This window comes from Coregonus clupeaformis, unplaced genomic scaffold (assembly GCF_020615455.1).
Source record: "Coregonus clupeaformis isolate EN_2021a unplaced genomic scaffold, ASM2061545v1 scaf1605, whole genome shotgun sequence".
In the NCBI taxonomy this organism is placed as follows: domain Eukaryota; kingdom Metazoa; phylum Chordata; class Actinopteri; order Salmoniformes; family Salmonidae; genus Coregonus; species Coregonus clupeaformis.
In genome coordinates this window covers 61,311-79,048 of record NW_025535059.1, presented here as the reverse complement: position 1 = coordinate 79,048, position 17,738 = coordinate 61,311, and the positions used below count along the sequence as shown (strand labels likewise).

General features: G+C 44.7%; 1 protein-coding gene across 1 annotated transcript in view; it reads left to right on the top strand.

The window, feature by feature from the left end:
* Positions 1 to 605: 605 nt before the first annotated feature.
* LOC123487289 (signal peptide, CUB and EGF-like domain-containing protein 3) overlaps positions 606 to 17,738 on the top strand; it is a gene marked incomplete at its 3' end in the record, with an annotated part of 78,047 nt that continues 60,914 nt past the window's right edge. Inside the window, exon 1 of the mRNA XM_045218487.1 lies at positions 606 to 984. Within this exon, the coding sequence (XP_045074422.1) occupies positions 879 to 984 (106 nt within the window). The remainder of the gene's footprint in view (positions 985 to 17,738) is intronic.

Genomic DNA, 17,738 nt, shown 5'->3' with positions numbered 1-17,738 from the left:
GGAGAGGTTATACTTGCACGCATGGGGATGGCAGTAGACGTTACAGCAGCTGTTGTTCTGGTATGAGACACACCAGGATCAGTAGATGGTGAGCTGGCTTGCCCTCTCTCCTCTAACTGCACTGTAGGATGGACAGTTCTTGTATGTCTATGCAGGTTTGTGGTGGAACCTGCTCTTATAGTGACCTTCGTTTTGCAGTGAAGGCACTCTGCTTTCTTGTTCCCAATATCTTTAAACTGCAGCCAGATGCTGCTTCGCTTTCTAGTGTCACTCATAGTTAAACGACACGACAATGCAAGACGCACACACGCTCCTCAGTCCGCTCTGTCTCTCTCTTCACTTGCAGTGGAGTCAAGTGGTGTGTCTGCCCCGCCCCCCTCTCTGTTTACACATCCTTAATTCTCACGTGAATGCCGCATGCTGGTCGCCATGCTGGCCAATCATAACAGACCTCTGTGAAAGTGAAACCTAAGCAGCGAATGGGCAAAAAACTGGGAGCCGGCTCTCACTCGATGCGAGCCGGCTCTTCTGATTCACTACAAAGAGCCGGCTCTCAGAGCCGATGCTTGTGCGCATGACCCATCACTATCTCTGCCTCACTCCATCTCTCTCAAACCGCCCTCTGCCTTTCTCTTAAATTGAAATTGGTCTGGGTCGAACATGATCACAGAACACCGCTTCTCTATTGCTGCACATTGTCGGGCATTCCGCAAAACCCGATCACTTGAAACAGAATAAGCAGACACAAAGGAAAGGACCTAGTCCCACAATATATTTGTAAAGGTTTTTAATATAGAAAAAAACCGTCCGTTTGTGCGTGTTAAGCGTTGTAAAGTAGGTTTTTATCTATAACAGTCCAACTACAGTATAAAGTAGCCATGCATCTGCACATTTTAATGCGCGCAAGCATTGGATTAGTCGGTTTCTGTCTGGTCGCCTTTGTCCAACAGCCAGCTCGCGCTTCAGGAGGCAAATCCACTCAAGGTAAGTTTTCCCATCAAAATACCTTTATTCCTCCAGGCTTTATCTTTCAGACCCTGAGGAGTAGCCTATCATTACGCTATGATGATTTAGTGCAGATTTCATTACCTCAATCCGCTGTGCATTGTGAATTTGTAAGCTAATGCCTGACCAATTTCTAATTGAGTTACAAATTAGTTCATTGTTAAAGATCACACACACACACACACACACATACACACACAGTCTTGTACAACTAACACAGTTCCGTCCCATCCAAAATCCTATTTCCCCTACCCTAAACCTAACCCTAACCTGTACCCTTACCCTAACCTTAACCTTAACCCTAACCCGAAAACCTAACCCTAGTTCCTAACCCTAGATCCTAACCCTAACCCTAATTCTAACCTTAACACTAATTCTAACCTTAACCCTGAACCCCCTAGAATTAGCATTTGACCTTGTGGGGACTAACAAAATGTCACCAGTTGGTCAAATTTTTAGTTCGTTTACTATTCTTGTGGGGTCTTCTGGTCCTCACAAGTATAGTTAAACACACACACACACACACACACACACACACACACACACACACACACACACACACACACACACACACACACACACACACACACACACACACACACACACCAATAACTTCAGCATCTCACAATAAAAACAAAAACGAAGTATGCCTCATTAATCCTACTCAACATTTTATTACATTTAAAGAACAGGCACACTGGTAAAGACAATTGAAATCTCTTTTAGTATGCTGATGCAAAATATATTTCTGTATTAAGTACCTAGGAAATTCCACTCTGTTTAAATATTGTTTTGCACTGGCATGTGTCAAACTGCTGTTACAGAGATATAAAGGAATCAGGAAATCATGTATTCTGTTGCATGCCCAGACTATATTTGTCTCACCACAATGGTTAAGCTACTGCTGCACTTTTCTGAGACTGGCACAAAAGTGGCAAATTAACCTGTTTTATAGGTCTGATCCAAAACCGTTAACCAATGTTTAAATCCCCCTGACACTCCCATTCTCTAACCATGAAGATGAACTGGCGACACTTCAAACAGCAGCAGTGTGAACAGAACAGGTTTGTTGAGAACTTCATGAACAGAGTAGTTGTTCATGAGTGGCATCCTGGGTGGTCGGCCCCCACTTGTGAGAAAACCTAATGTTTACATTTTGCAATTATAACAACTTTTTTTCTAACTTAATTTCCCACAACATCGATTACACACTTGCTTGTCATGTGGAATGTTACCGGAACAGTGTTGTCACTCAGTAATGGCATGCACCTGTTTGTAGCCTAAGTGACAAGCAGCAACACCACCATAGCCTGGCAGAGAATGGACACTGTGAAAACAGAAGTCTTAAGAGTGGGAGGATAGTCTATGAATAATGTGCAGTTAGTAATATTTGTATGGCTTTTTATCTTTAGACATCTGTAAGAGAGAGAGGGAGAGATGGAGAGATGAGGAGTGGGAGAGATGAGATGGAGAGAGAGGGAGAGAGATGCGATCGAGAGAGATGAGAGAGAGGGAGCGGGAGAGAGATGAGATCGAGAGAGAGAGAGAGATCAAGAGAGAGGAAGAGAGATGCGATCGAGAGAGATGAGGGAGCGGGAGAGAGTTGAGATTGAGAGGGAGAGAGAGCAAGAGAGAGAGATGAGATCGAGAGGGAGAGAGATACTGGAACAATAAGAGGTACAATTTGTCAGGTCAATATTGATTTAACAAAGATGTTGGTGACAGGCCTCTTTGTCCTTCATCAAATGAACTAAGGAATAATGTGGAGGATATGGTGAAGAACAGGTAGAAAAAGAGGACAATGAAGAAGGGAAATTAGACAGGTTAGAGGTGCAGGCAGAGAGAGAGAGTGAGAAATTAAAAAGGGAAAGAGTGAAGGGCCTCGGACAAGGCTAATCACTGAGCCTTTGAGCTAACCTCAAGTCGGAAGTGACTGTCTAGCTAATACAGCGCCAAGGTAACCGTTGGTGAGGTTGGGACATGCTGTGGTGCGGTGCAGAGCGGTGGCTGTGTTGGTGTAACCTTTGGTCCTGGGCCTGGGGGTCTCTCTGGCAGACAGAGCTCCTACTGCAGCCAGGGAGGGAGCCAGAGGCAGCAGCCCTCAGCCCCGAGCCACACTGTGGGAACCAACCAGCCCTGGCCTGGAGGGAGCGACTCAGCAAAATGAGGCCGAAGTGGAGGGAGGGAGGCCTAGAAGTGGTGTGTCTTCCACAAAGAAGTGGATGGAAGGAAGGCCAGAGGTTCCCCCCTCCCTTTTTCTTTTTCTCCCTCCTCTTCTTTGTTTGCTTTGTCTTCTTTTTCGTTCCTTTATGCTAAATGAATTAGCCATGTCTGATTCCACCGTCTGTCATAGGCTATGGCTGTGTGTGTGTGTTACAGGCATGCACAAGCTCTCGTAAATGGGGCTCCTATTCCTCACTTTGTTATCCTCTAGTTTTAAATAATTAAACCTGTCCAGTCCTCATACATGCTCTGTCGTGGAAGGTGAAGATGTTAATAGATTTGCACTGCTTTTCCTTAGCAGAGGTTGCAAGTATTTACCTGTGAAAGTCAAAGCTGTACAATTAATGAAGATGTCAAATACCGACATTTCTTGTGATCTCTTGGTAATGGTTCCTGGTAACCACATATGAAGCCACATGAAAATATCTGTTTAAATGGTGCTTTTCTTCCTGTTCAGCTTTCTGGGCTTGGACCACCCTAAGAACACCACAGAAGAAGAATGCAACTCTTGTGGAGACAGCATTCTGTTCTCTGTGATCATCGTGGACCATAGCCAGTCCTTTCCCACTTTGGCACAAATCTCTCATCACATTCACTCTTAGGTGCTGGCTGTGAGCATTCATTGGTCTAGACAGCAGTGGTATTTGTTGTGCTATTACAGTACTGTTATCTACTCACAGAGCGGATATGTGCCTTAAAGCGTACTGATACAAAAGTCCCTTTCAGTTTACCAAGGTATTAAGAACTCAAGGGTTTTGGCGTATCTATTTGACACAGATTTTTTTTATTTACTCAATGTACACTACCGGTCAAAAGTTTTAGAACACCTACTCATTCAAGGGTTTGTCTTTATTTTTACTATTTTCTACATTGTAGAATAATAGTGAAGACATCAAAACTATGAAATAACACATATGGAATCATGTAATAACCAAAAAAGTGTTAAACAAATCAAAATATATTTTATATTTGAGATTCTTCAAATAGCCACTGTCACGATCGTTTATGGATGAGACGGACCAAGGCGCAGCGTGATAAGCGTACATATTTATTAAAGTACTTAACACGAACAAAACAACAAACAAACGATACGTGAAGTCCAAGGTAGACTAATAACATACCTTTACGGAACAAGATCCCACCCAGACTGGTGCCAAACGGCTGCCTAAGTATGGTCCCAATCAGAGACAACGAACTACAGCTGCCTCTGATTGGGAACCACCCTGGCCAACATAGATCTACGCGATCTAGAAACTCAAACATAGAAAACTAAACATAAAAACTACACACCCTGGCTCAACATTTAAGAGTCCCCAGAGCCAGGGCGTGACAGTACCCCCCCCCCAAAGGTGCGGACTCCGACCGCGCCCCATAAACATAACAGGGTAGGGGCCGGGTGGGCATTCCGCCTCCGAGGCGGATCCGGCTCCGGGCGTAACCACCACCTTCTCTCCACCTCCCTGTTGCGCCCCTGGTCTGGTCTGGCACCGCTGACTGGAGCTGGACCCGACGACGGTGGAACGAACTGTACAGGCTCCGGACTGGAGCCGCTGGCCGGAGCTGGACTGGGCACCGGTGGAGCGGATTGCTCTGGCTCCAGAGTTGATCCGCTGACTGGAGTTGGACCGGACCCCGGTGGAGCGGATTGCTCTGGCTCCGGAGTGGAGCAGCTGACCGGTGCCGGAGCAGGCACCGGTGGAACAGGCACGGGCGTGCCGACTGGACACACGCACCACTGGCTTGCGCGGGGAGCAGGAACGGGCCGGACCGGGCTGACGACGCCGCACCACTGGCTTGGTGCGGGGAGCAGGAACGGGCCGGACCGGGCTGACGACGCGCACCACTGGCTTGCGCGGGAGCCGGAAACGGGCCGACCGGGCTGACGACGCGCACCACTGGCTTGGTGCGGGGAGCAGGAACGGGCCGGACCGGGCTGACGACGCGCACCACTGGCTTGGTGCGGGGAGCAGGAACGGGCCGGACCGGGCTGACGACGCGCACCACTGGCTTGGTGCGGGGAGCAGGAACGGGCCGGACCGGGCTGGCGACGCGCACCACTGGCTTGGTGCGAGGGGCAGGAACAGGCCGGACCGGGCTGGCGACGCGCACCACTGGCTTGGTGCGAGGGACAGGAACAGGCCGGACCGGCTGGCGACGCGCACCACTGGCTTGGTGCGAGGGCCAGGAACAGGCCGGACCGGGCTGGCGACGCGCACCACTGGCTTGGTGCGAGGGGCAGGAACAGGCCGGGCCGGGCTGGCGACGCGCACCACTGGCTTGGTGCGAGGGGCAGGAACAGGCCGGACCGGGCTGGCGACGCGCACCACTGGCTTGGTGCGAGGGGCAGGAACAGGCCGGGCCGGACTGGGAACCCGCACCACTGGCTTGGTGCGGGGAGCAGGAACGGGCCGGACTGTACTGGGAACACACACCACTGGCCTTGTGCGGAAAGCAGGAATGGGTCGGGCCGTACTGGGAACACGTACCACTGGCTTAGTGCGGGGATCAGGAACGGGCCGGACCGGACTGGCGACACACACCACTTGCTTGGTGCGAGGAGCGGGACTGGGTTCCCTTATAAACCCCCGCTCCTTCTGCTGCCTAACCAGCTCCTCTCGCCGTGCCTCTACACTCTCCTTCTCCCTTATCGCCTCCTGTAGCTCCTCCCTCTGACCAATTAACTCCTGCTCCCTCTTGACCAATAGCCCCCGTAACCTGGTGGCCTCCTCTCCTAGTCTGCCGATACGCCCTGTCGCTGCCTCCTGCTGCCTCGTCGTCCACGCCGTGTGCCCCCCCCACATTTTCTTGGGGTTGCCTCTCGGGTGTCCGTCGTCGGCACGGTTGGCGCCGTTTCTCCTCTCCTGCCTGGGCATTTACCTTCGCCCATGGCCCTTTCCCCGCGAATATCTCCTCCCATGACCACCATTTGCCCACCTGAGACATCGCTATTCTCTCTTCCTGGGCACGCTGCTTGGTCCTCATTTGGTGGGATCTTCTGTCACGATCGTTTATGGATGAGACAGACCAAGGCGCAGCGTGATAAGCGTACATATTTATTAAAGTACTTAACACGAACAAAACAACAAACAAACGATACGTGAAGTCCAAGGTAGACTAATAACATACCTTTACGGAACAAGATCCCACCCAGACTGGTGCCAAACGGCTGCCTAAGTATTGGCTCCAATCAGAGACAACGAACTACAGCTGCCTCTGATTGGGAACCACCCTGGCCAACATAGTCTACGCGATCTAGAAACTCAAACATAGAAAACTAAACATACACACCCTGGCTCAACATTTAAGAGTCCCCAGAGCCAGGGCGTGACAGCCACCCTTTGCCTTGATGACAGCTTTGCACGCTCTTGGTATTCTTTCAACCAGCTTCATGAGGTAGTCACCTGGAATGCATTTCAATTAACAGGTCCTTCCTTCTTAATGCTTTTGAGCCAATCAGTTGTGTATACAGAAGATAGCCCAATTTGGTAAAAGACCAAGTCCATATTATGGCAAGAACAGCTCAAATAAACAAAGAGAAACAACAGGCCATCATTACTTTAAGACATGAAGGTCAGTCAATATGGAAAATGTCAAGAACTTTGAAGGTTTCTTCAAGTGCAGTTGCAAAAACCATCAAGCGCTATGATGAAACTAGCTCTCATGAAGACTGCCACAGGCATGGAAGACCCAGAGTTACCTCTGTTGCAGAGGATAAGTTCATTACAGTTGCCAGCCTCAGAAATTGCAGCCCAAATAAATGCTTCACAGAGTTCAAGTAACAGACACATCTCAACATCAACTGTTTAGAGAAGACTGTGTGAAGCAGGCCTTCATGGTCGAATTGCTGCAAAGAAACCACTACTAAAGGACACCAATAAGAAGAAGAGACTTGCTTGGGCCAAGAAACACGAGCAATGGACATTAGACCAGTGGAAATGTGTCCTTTGGTCTGGAGTCCAAATTTGAGATTTTTGGTTCCAACCGCCGTGTCTTTGTGAGACGAAGTGTGGGTGAACGGATGATCTCTGCATGTGTATTTCCCACCGTAAAGCATGGAGGAGGAGGTGTTATGGTGTGGGGGTGCTTTACTGGTGATGCTGTCTGTGATTTATTTACAATTCAAGGCACACTTAACCAACATGGCTACCACAGCATTCTGCAGCGATACACCGTCCCATCTGGTTTGGGCTTAGTGGGACTATCATTTGTTTTTCAACAGGACAATGACCCAACACACCTCCAGGCTGTGTAAGGGCTATTTTACCAAGAAGGAGAGTGATGGAGTGCTGCATCAGATGACCTGGCCTCCACAATCCCCCGACTTCAACCAAATTGAGATGGTTTGTGATGAGTCGGACCGCAGAGTGAAGGAAAAGCAGCCAACAAGTGCTCAGCATATGTGGGAACTCCTTCAAGACTGTTGGAAAAGCATTCCAGGTGAAGCTGGTTGAGAGAATGCAAAAGTGTGCAAAGCTGTCATCAAGGCAAAGGGTGGCTATTTGAAGAATCTCAAATATAAAATATAATTTGATTTGTTTAACACTTTTTTGGTTACTACATGATTCCATATGTGTTATTTCATAGTTTTGATGTCTTCACTATTATTCTACAATGTAGAAAATAGTAAAAATAAAGAAAAACCCTTGAATTAGTAGGTGTTCTAAAGCTTTTGACCGGTAGTGTAGCTCCAGGTCACATATTAGAATGGATGTATGAAATTACATTTACATTCTCTTAAGATATTTGCTTCTGTTGTGTATGTTTTTCTCTTGCTGTCATTTCCTTTTTGTTAATCAATATATCAAGGTCGTCATGGAAACCTCTCAAGGTCAGTGATCTTCATGAGTGTAGAGTAGACAATCAATTTAGCTGTGCTTTGCCACTCTGAGAATGGATATTCTGATACGATCTGCCTGAGAAGTGGTGCTCCAATACCACTGTACTTGTTGTTACAGAGCAGTTGAGTGAAAGGAGGGAGATCATAATCTTTGCAATGGTTGAAACTATTGATAACAGTTCCGTCCAAGACAAATATACTGTCTGAATAGTGAACATGGCTTTGATCTTTAAGGACATGTGGTGATGATGTTAGGACAAGCATAGACCTGAAACTGGTTTAGTTTGCATATTGATATACACTGAGTGTACAAAACCTTAGGAAAACCTGCTCTTTCCATGACATAGACTGACCAGGTGAATCCAGGTGAAAGCTATGATCCATTATTGATGTCACCTGTTAAATCCACTTCAATCAGTGTACATGAAGGGGAGAAGACAGGTTAAAGAAGGATTTTTAATCCTTGAGACAATTGAGACATGGATTGTGCATGTGTGTCATTCATGGACAAGACAAAAAGTGCCTTTGGGTTTGGTAGGAGGTGCCAGGCATACCGGTTTGAGTCTGTCAAGAACTGCAACGCTGCTGGGTTTTTTAAGCTCAACAGTTTCCTGTGTTTATCAAGAATGGTCCACCACCCAAAGGTCATCCAGCCAACTTGACACAACTGTGGGAAGCATCCCTGTGGAACTCTTTCAACACCTTGTAGTCCATGACCAACGAATTGAGGCTGTTCTGAGGGCAAAAGGGGGTGCAACTCAATATTAAGAAGGTGTTCCTAATGTTTGGTACACTCAGTGTATTTACCCACTGTGTATTTACAGGAAATGTGCTTTCACCACTAGACTACCTTTTACAGTATAGTGTCTGGTCTATAATAATGAGCACGTTTTAGCCCTATTTATTCTTAGTGAATAAGTGAAGAGCCCTATGCATGCAACAAATTAATAATAACACAATGTTATGTTGATTCTGTGTTTATCAGGGCCGGTCCTTGCTGTTATGCCGCCCTCAGCGAAACAAAAAAATGCTGCCACCTGCACAACTACAGTAGACCCAGTAAGCAAAATGACGTTGAAAAGATGTCTAAAATACATATTTTCCAGACCTTGAAGTTAGGTTAAATGTAGGTTCTGAATGAAGGGTATTTTCCGTATGTTTAAAATTCCACATTTTCCAGACGTTGAAATCAGGTTCATTTTCGGTTCTGAATGAAAGTTGAAAAGAAGTCATTTATAGACGTCTATGTTTGGGCCAAATCAAGGCTGGTCCAGACCGGACAAAAACTGAACCAAACGTAGACGTCTATGATTGGTTCATATTTGGTCCAGACCGGACCAAAAATCAATGTCCGTGGACATTGAAATCAAGGCCGGTCTGGGCTGTTGCGGTGACCGTATTACCGCCACACCGGCAGTCATGTGTCATGACCGCAGTATAATTCCACAAGACCGTTGAGTCAAGGTAATCTCCTGTTATGCACTCTGGACATGCGTTAGTAGTACCCAACTTGCTAACGACCATCAGGTCCGAATGGCATGGTACTCAGGGCTATATTATCTCTCTAACCACTCTGACATCAAAGGAAATTGCAAACGAAAATCAAACACTTATCATCAAAACATCATCATGCTTTTAAAACTCACCTCACTATAATGATCAATTTGAAGAAAGAACTTCAACAACAGGTTGAAACTGAGTGTAAATCATGGTCATTGTGGATGTTGTTTCAAAGCCTAACATGACAAATTGGACAGTGCTTTCTAAGGTGATGATTCAATCAAAACGTTCATATGCATATTAGAGCTTATGCATACGCATAGGCTTATGAGCCCAAGCCCGAAAAAAACCCTGAATTAAAATGATGATTGTGCCGTTATGCAATACATAGCCTACCGCGTATTACGCTTGCCAGAAAAACAAAACAAAACTGATTTAAGATGTCTTTGGTGCATAATTGGTCTAGCCTATACTCCAAAATTAAACAAATTTGAGTAATCGCCTTTGAGTGTGGACTGTATTATTATGCATACTGGATGGACTGGTTACCTTATGCTATACTCAAACATTTTGATCCATGAGTCTGGGAGAGAACGTATAGCCCTAGGCGATGCTGTTGGTTCATTGATTGTGCAGGGCGATTTTGAAAAGCCTAGTAATAGGGGATTTATTTTATTTTCATAATTAATTGGGTGACACATTTTTAGCTTTACAGAATATCTTACCACCATGCATTTCCATCTCCTCTCTCTTCTTTATTCCTTTCTCGAGTGCGCAGAGGGGCTGCCAACAGTTTAGTGAAATATGTTCAGTTGCGAAAACATGTTTACTATCGATGTTCCCGAACAGATTTCACTTTGTTTTCCAAATTAAGCACTGGGTAGCTGCAGGAACAGGGTTGGAGAGCCCATGGCATACAGAGTTTGGGTGGAATATCACCTGTCGCGCAGCGAGAGCATGCTCCTCAAACAGTGGTTGATGCATGGAGTGAAATAAGTGTTCTTATATTTATTTCTCAGCTGCTCATATTAAGCACATGCTCCACTATAAAACCGAAGTAGCCTACCGGGCATCATTGAAAAATGGACCAGCGGAAAACGCGCAGCCTCCATTTTCTATTGGAGTGCATACAGATGAAATGTAGTTTTCCCCTGCCCTGGTTCCTGCCCATTTGATAATGGGCCATTCTAAATCAAAACGTATTTCACATATTAGTAAAGACAAGATTCAATTGAGAATAGTCTGATGGGTGAAAATGTGATCGCTTGATGAGAGAACAGCTGTGCAGCCTGAGGCATGCTATTTTCTCAAACCATCAATAGCCTATAGTCGCGCCATGCAGCCCATATATGTTTTGATTTCTAAGTCATTCTAAGTTTTGTATCATTCACAACCAAAGTTGCCAAATTACTCTAAATCTACCTGTTTCAAATGATCACTTCTACGCTCAACATAGCCACTTCATATGCGCACTCGCTCCAGAATGGTAAAAAGATCCATTCTATTTTATTCAGCTAAGTTCAATTATATTCTTCTTACTATAAAATCATATAATATAAAATAAGGGCATGGGACTTATAAGCATATCTTGTCAGGTAAACAAACAAGCCTACAGCCTATGGCATGGAGCATAGCCAGATAACAACTCATATTCTGTTCTTCTGAAATAAATTTTCTTCATATCATAATGTTTCTTTAGACCTGACTAAATAAATAATAGGTTTATTGTGATGGTGTATATTTCATTGATTTATTAAACTTTTTTAAATGTAGATGTTGCAAAGGCGTGCATCAGTGGCTTGTATGCAGCTTGTATGCGTGGAGGCCTGGAGATACTAAACGTGTTCATTAACAGTCAATTACCTTGAGACCGGCAGTCTTATGCATGACAATAACCGGCTGACAAAATGTCATGACCGCCACAGCTCTAGACGTCTATGATTGGTTCAGATTTGGTCCGGACCGGACCAAAAACCAATGTCCGTGGATGTGGAAATCAAGGCCGGTCTGGACTGCACCAAAAAAAGACGTCAAAAGACGTCGGCGTCGGTCCGTGCTTACTGAAGTGTAGCCTACAGTGTTGCCTGGAATTGAATTTTATGAATGCCCATCTATTTGGTAAGCCTACCGTTTTTAAAACACACAAAAAAAGACGTCCAAAAGACATTGGCTAGTGCTTACTAGGGTGTAGCCAACCATGTCAGCCTGCAATGGAATTGTATGAATGCCCATCCATGTGGTAGTGTAGGCCCACCGTTTGTAAAACAGGCCGATGCATTGGCTTTATTAGTCCTGATTCCTGTGACTAATCAATTTGTCTATTTAAGCTCTGAATATCAGCTACCCAACTTTATCAGGAGTTATCGTGAGCCTATTTGCAATGAGTTTACACAGCGGGAAATGCAGAAGTATTTTCTTTTTCGCTATGATAAGCTTGTCAGAAATGTACGGATACAAACATGAAACCACTGATCATGATAATGGGGTGAAACTCCTGGACAACAGTTGTGATTGTCCATTCCATATTGTTCATTTTACTCTGACCTGTCCTGTTTTCAGGATATGTTGTTTGTTTACGACAGCGCATTTTTTATTTGATTGAGCGCCATTTAGGTTGATCGGAGAAACCTGCATGATGTAAAAAGTGTCCATCTCTTCAGATTTTTCAGATCTGAAAAGTCATAATCAATCGATCAAGAATATAATAATACTCTTAGCAAAAATGTTGATCTTTAATTTACAATCTGTAGAAGCTTTGAGAATAGAAAGGTTCAGAACTTTTGTGAAACATCACAGCACAGTTGAAAAATATATGGATGGTGTTTAGAGATAGATGGGAGGGGTTGAGGGGAGCTGAAGGGTGGGACAAAAAATAACAAAAAAACAAGATAACTAATGTAAATATACTGTGTCTGTAAAATGTATAGAGGTTCAGAACTTTTGTGAAACATCACAGCACAGTTGAAAATATATAGCAAATATAAATCAAAACTGGATGGTCTTCAGAGATAGATGGGAGATTGTTGAGGGTAGCTGAAGGATGGGACTATACAAACAAAAGATAACTAATGTAAAATATACTGTGTCCGTAAAATGTATATAGTATGTATAAGCTGTCAGTACAAAGTGTTGTTGTCCATTCGTTTACTCCAATTAAGGGAGGGGTGTGGTAGGGTTAAGGGAAAATAATAAAGGAAAATATATATAAAATATATACACTACCGGTCAAAAGTTTTAGAACACCTACTCATTCAAGGGTTTTTCTTTATTTTTACTATTTTCTACATTGTAGAATAATAGTGAAGACATCAACACTATGAAATAACACATATGGAATCATGTAGTAACCAAAAAAGTGTTTTATATTTGAGATTCTTCAAATAGCCACCCTTTACCTTGATGACAGCTTTGCACACTCTTGGCATTCTCTCAGCCAGCTTCACCTGGAATGCTTTTCCAACAGTCTTGAAGGAGTTCCCACATATGCTGAGCACTTGTTGACTGCTTTTCCTTCACTCTGCGGTCCGACTCATCACAAACCATCTCAATTTGGTTGAAGTCGGGGGATTGTGGAGGCCAGGTCATCTGATGCAGCACTCTTCTTCTTGGTAAAATAGCCCTTACACAGCCTGGAGGTGTGTTGGGTCATTGTCCTGTTGAAAAACAAATTATAGTCCCACTAAGCCCAAACCAGATGGGATGGCGTATCGCTGCAGAATGCTGTGGTAGCCATGCTGGTTAAGTGTGCCTTGAATTCTAAATAAATCACAGACAGTGTCACCAGCAAAGCACCCCCACACCATAACATCTCCTCCTCCATGCTTTACGGTGGGAAATACACATGCGGAGATCATCCGTTCACCAACACCGCGTCTCACAAAGACACGGCGGTTGGAACCAAAAATCTCAAATTTGGACTCCAGACCAAAGGACACATTTCCACTGGTCTAATCCATTGCTTGTGTTTCTTGGCCCAAGCAAGTCTCTTCTTCTTATTGGTGTCCTTTAGTAGTGGTTTCTTTGCAGCAATTCGACCATGAAGGCCTGATTCACACAGTCTCCTCTAAACAGTTGATGTTGGGATGTGTCTGTTACTTGAACTCTGTGAAGCATTTATTTGGGCTGCAATTTCTGAGGCTGGCAACTGTAATGAACTTATCCTCTGCAGTCCTCATGAGAGCCAGTTTCATCATAGCGCTTGATGGTTTTTGCGACTGCAGTTGAAGAAACTTTAAAAGTTCTTGAAATGTTCCGTATTGACTGACCTTCATGTCTTAAAGTAATGTTGGACTGTCGTTTCTCTTTGCTTATTTGAGCTGTTCTCGCCATAATATGGACTTGGTCTTTTACCAAATAGGGCTATCTTCTGTATACCCCCCTACCTTGTAACAACACAACTGATTGGCTCAAACCCATTAAGAAGGAAAGAAATTCCACAAATTAACTTTTAAGAAGGCACACCTGTTAATTGAAATGCATTCCAGGTGACTACCTCATGAAGCTGGTTGAGAGAATGCCAAAAGTGTGCAAAGCTGTCATCAAGGCAAAGGGTGGCTATTTGAAGAATCTCAAATATAAAATATATTTGGATTTGTTTAATACTTTTTTGGTTACTACATGATTCCATATGTGTTATTTCATAGTTTTGATGTCTTCACTATTATTCTACAATGTAGAAAATAGTAAAAATAAAGAAAAACCCTTGAATGAGTAGGTGTTCTAAAACTTTTGACCGGTGGTGTATATATTTAAAATAATATATTTATAAAAATATATATATGGGGGATTGGAAATGATTCAGACAATTTCAATTGATAGAAGCCACAAGCTATTTGCAATATTAAAGCTGATTCTTTGACGGAACGTTGGTGGAGCGCCGCAGCGATGCGTCTTTCTAACAGCACCCTCGAGAGGGGCGCTGGGAATGGCCAAGCAAAATCATCAGCGCTCACGTAAAAAGTCCATATGCCACTGGTTGAGAGAAATTGCCATTGTTTTTGGGTAGAATTATGTGAGGTTTTATGTGTTGTTGTTGGAGGTGCGTCTTGGTCAGTTTAGCTCCGAAAATGATGCCCTCGTCAATCTGCCGCCATAGGCGGCCGCCTAATCCTGCCTAATGAGTGGGCCGGCTGTGGTGTTTATTGTCTGTGATGCTATTGTTTCTAAGTCGCTGTTTGACAGAGGTTCTAGAGGGGCATAGTGTAGTCAGAGAATGGTAGAGAACAACCCAGTCAGCCAGTTTGCATGCATGTTGACAGTCATGTGTAAAAACTGGGCTGTCTGCTACAGGCCATGACCCAGGCCAGTTCTGTAGTCCCACCACTGGCCAGTCACTCACTTTCATCCTAGCTGCTGGAATGTAAAACCAATACATTTTTTCCTTGCCAACGGTGTGTCAAATATTTAAAGAGTCAGACCTAGGGAAATACTGTATGGGATCACTATTCTTTCTCTGTAACTGATTCACTCTTGGTTACTAAAGAGAAAATGTCAGAAGCATTCACAGCAAATGTATAGATCTGGCATGGGTGAAGGGGTAACATTTATGTTGTTGTTGTGTTGAGCTCAGGAAAAACACAGGTCTGTTTGCTCGAAGGTGTTTGTTACACTCTAGGTTGTTAAGAAAACACTGCTTGGGGTAGCCAATGAAAACGGTTTGCCAGTATGCAGTGTTGTCAGACACGGGGTCGAATGATTTCGAATTTGGGTCTCCCTCCGAAAGAGAAATATGTATCTAAATGATTTAGCTTTAATTTGTGAGAAGCCTTCTGAAGTCGATTTGGGGGTTTGACTGAAGTAGTGCTCCTGCCTTGGTATCTGAGCCTTGTTCTGGACGTGTCAGATTGTGTCTGCAGGTTTGGGTTGTCATGGGGCATTCAGAACCTGCCCACTGCCCAGGGGAAGCAATCAGGTTTTTTACACACCTCATAACTCTGTCATGGCACCTTTTCTTCTCCCCTGGAGCAGAGAAAACACTTTATCAGCACCCAGCAGATCAACCCCCCCAGTGCCAGTGCTCCAGCGCTCCTATGCTCAATTAGGATGGTCTTAATGCTGACAGAGGAGGTAGCTTCTACATGGACAGGACAGTGAAAATCTGTCCCAACATACACACTCACCCTCCCTCCCTTCCCACATACATGGACAAACACGTGAAAACACCAACATTTACTGACAAGATTACACTCAACACACACGAAGACACACATGAGTCCAAACAATGAGGCCAGACTCAGGCTGTTCCTCCACACCCTCCCTGACTGAGACCCCTAGCTCTTAGAAGCCCATTTATTTATTGAGCTGTAATGTAAACAGTGTGCTCCAAATGAGGCCTGTAATACTTGTCCTCTGCGCTGTGGTGGGACGTCTGATAGCTCTCTCTCTCTCTCTTCCGCTCTCTGTCACTTTCTCCTCCACTCTTTCTCTGTCTCTCTGTCTCTCTGTCTCTCTCGCTCTCTCTCTTTCTGTGCCCTTTGTTCTCTGTGCGGATGCGGAGGCGCTGACAGCGTCCCCATCGGTTAGTGGGAGGATAGAGAACAGAGTTGATGGCCCAACTACCTCCTCAAAGTGTTGATGGCTCCAGCAAGGAGAGGAGAGCTTCCAAGGGACTGGAGTGCCGGCCTGTCCATCCCCTGTTAGGAGCCGACAGCTGGGGCTGCTCTCAGATCATTAATCCCCCCATTTTTCTGTTCCATGACTCACTGATTGGCAATGGTGTGATCCACTGTGTGAGTGTCTGCTCTGTGGGATTGTCTGCTTTAGTTCTCTGTTCTCTCCACTACTGAGGCTCAAGATGGTTCGAGTGGAGAGGAGTGGGGTGGAGAACAGAGGAGAGCCTAGCTGCCATTGTCCCCGACCGTTCCTACTCCTCCTTACAACTCTTTCTCCTGAGACCCCTTTGGCTTGGCCTAATAATGCAGCTGCGCCTCACTTTGAGTTTTGGGGTCAGTGAGGGACGTCATTAGGCTGGTCTGTGGTGGTCAGTCAGTCAGTGTTGTTGGAGGGGGGTTGGGGGGGCCAGAGAGAGTCTTGTTTACAGACTGCTTGTGTTTACATTCCTTGAGGTTAGCACCAGCTTTGGGGACTGCTGTAAATGAAAGGAAATGCTCTTATTCTGCTTACTAATGGAAAAACACAACACATCAAGGAATGTTTCGTATGAAAAAAACTAGCTCATTTATTTGGTGCAGTACATGGAGTTTGGCTGAAGCTTTTTGGGTCTGAAACGACAGTGGTGGCGTCACTGATGAAAGTGATACTTCCTCGGTGAGAGGAGTCATGGGAAAAGCTGTGATCTTCTCAAATTGAGGATAATTGTAGAAAGATATCCTAGGATGTTAACACTTTATACTGTATATAAACCCTATAGCTCGAAGTCTGTGCCAGACGTTGCCCTACCCCGTTCGACAACCAATATCTTCCATGTACTCTTAAATGGACAGTTTTCTTCTCTATTTCCCTTTTATTTTACCTTTAGTAGTGTGTTGATGGTTCTATTAGGAGAAGCCAGATGGACTGTCTCACATTGCAATGATGTTCATGTGAAACAGAGATGTCTAATGAATGTCAGTCACACGTCAAAATTAACTGTCATTCCATATAGTGTTTGTCTCTAATTACACTTTTATGTCATTAGAACGATTTGAGCATAGTGAAGAATGCGTTCTACTTGTAAACAGAGTATTGAATTTAGGGCTGACCCCATTTAGTCGACTGGTCGATTGTTTAGTCGATAGGCTGTTGGTCGACTAAATGGTGCACAAAACACCTGTCTGATTGGCGCCTGTCTCAATGGACTAATCCATAGCGGAGGCCACAGGGATGGCACAGTCCATCACTCTAAGACATGATACTGAAATTGTATATGGTTATATTATGTAAAAACACTAATAAATCTAATATTATTATATAGCAAATGCGCTTTCTGCCATATTGGATACGGTCGCTGTCCGCGGTTCTGAAACAATCTTCAGTGCGTCGTAGAATTGGCACCTTTCCCTATGTTGCTATGTGCGTAATAGCAAAGTTAACCAGCATATTGGGATTGAGAACAATGCGGCGGAGGCAGCAGCAGCAGAGACGAGGAAACAGCCCTTGCCTTAGCCTAATTGTCTAAGAAAATTGAGGAGAGAGGAAACCCCAATTTAATTAGGGCTATAATCAACTGTTAAAT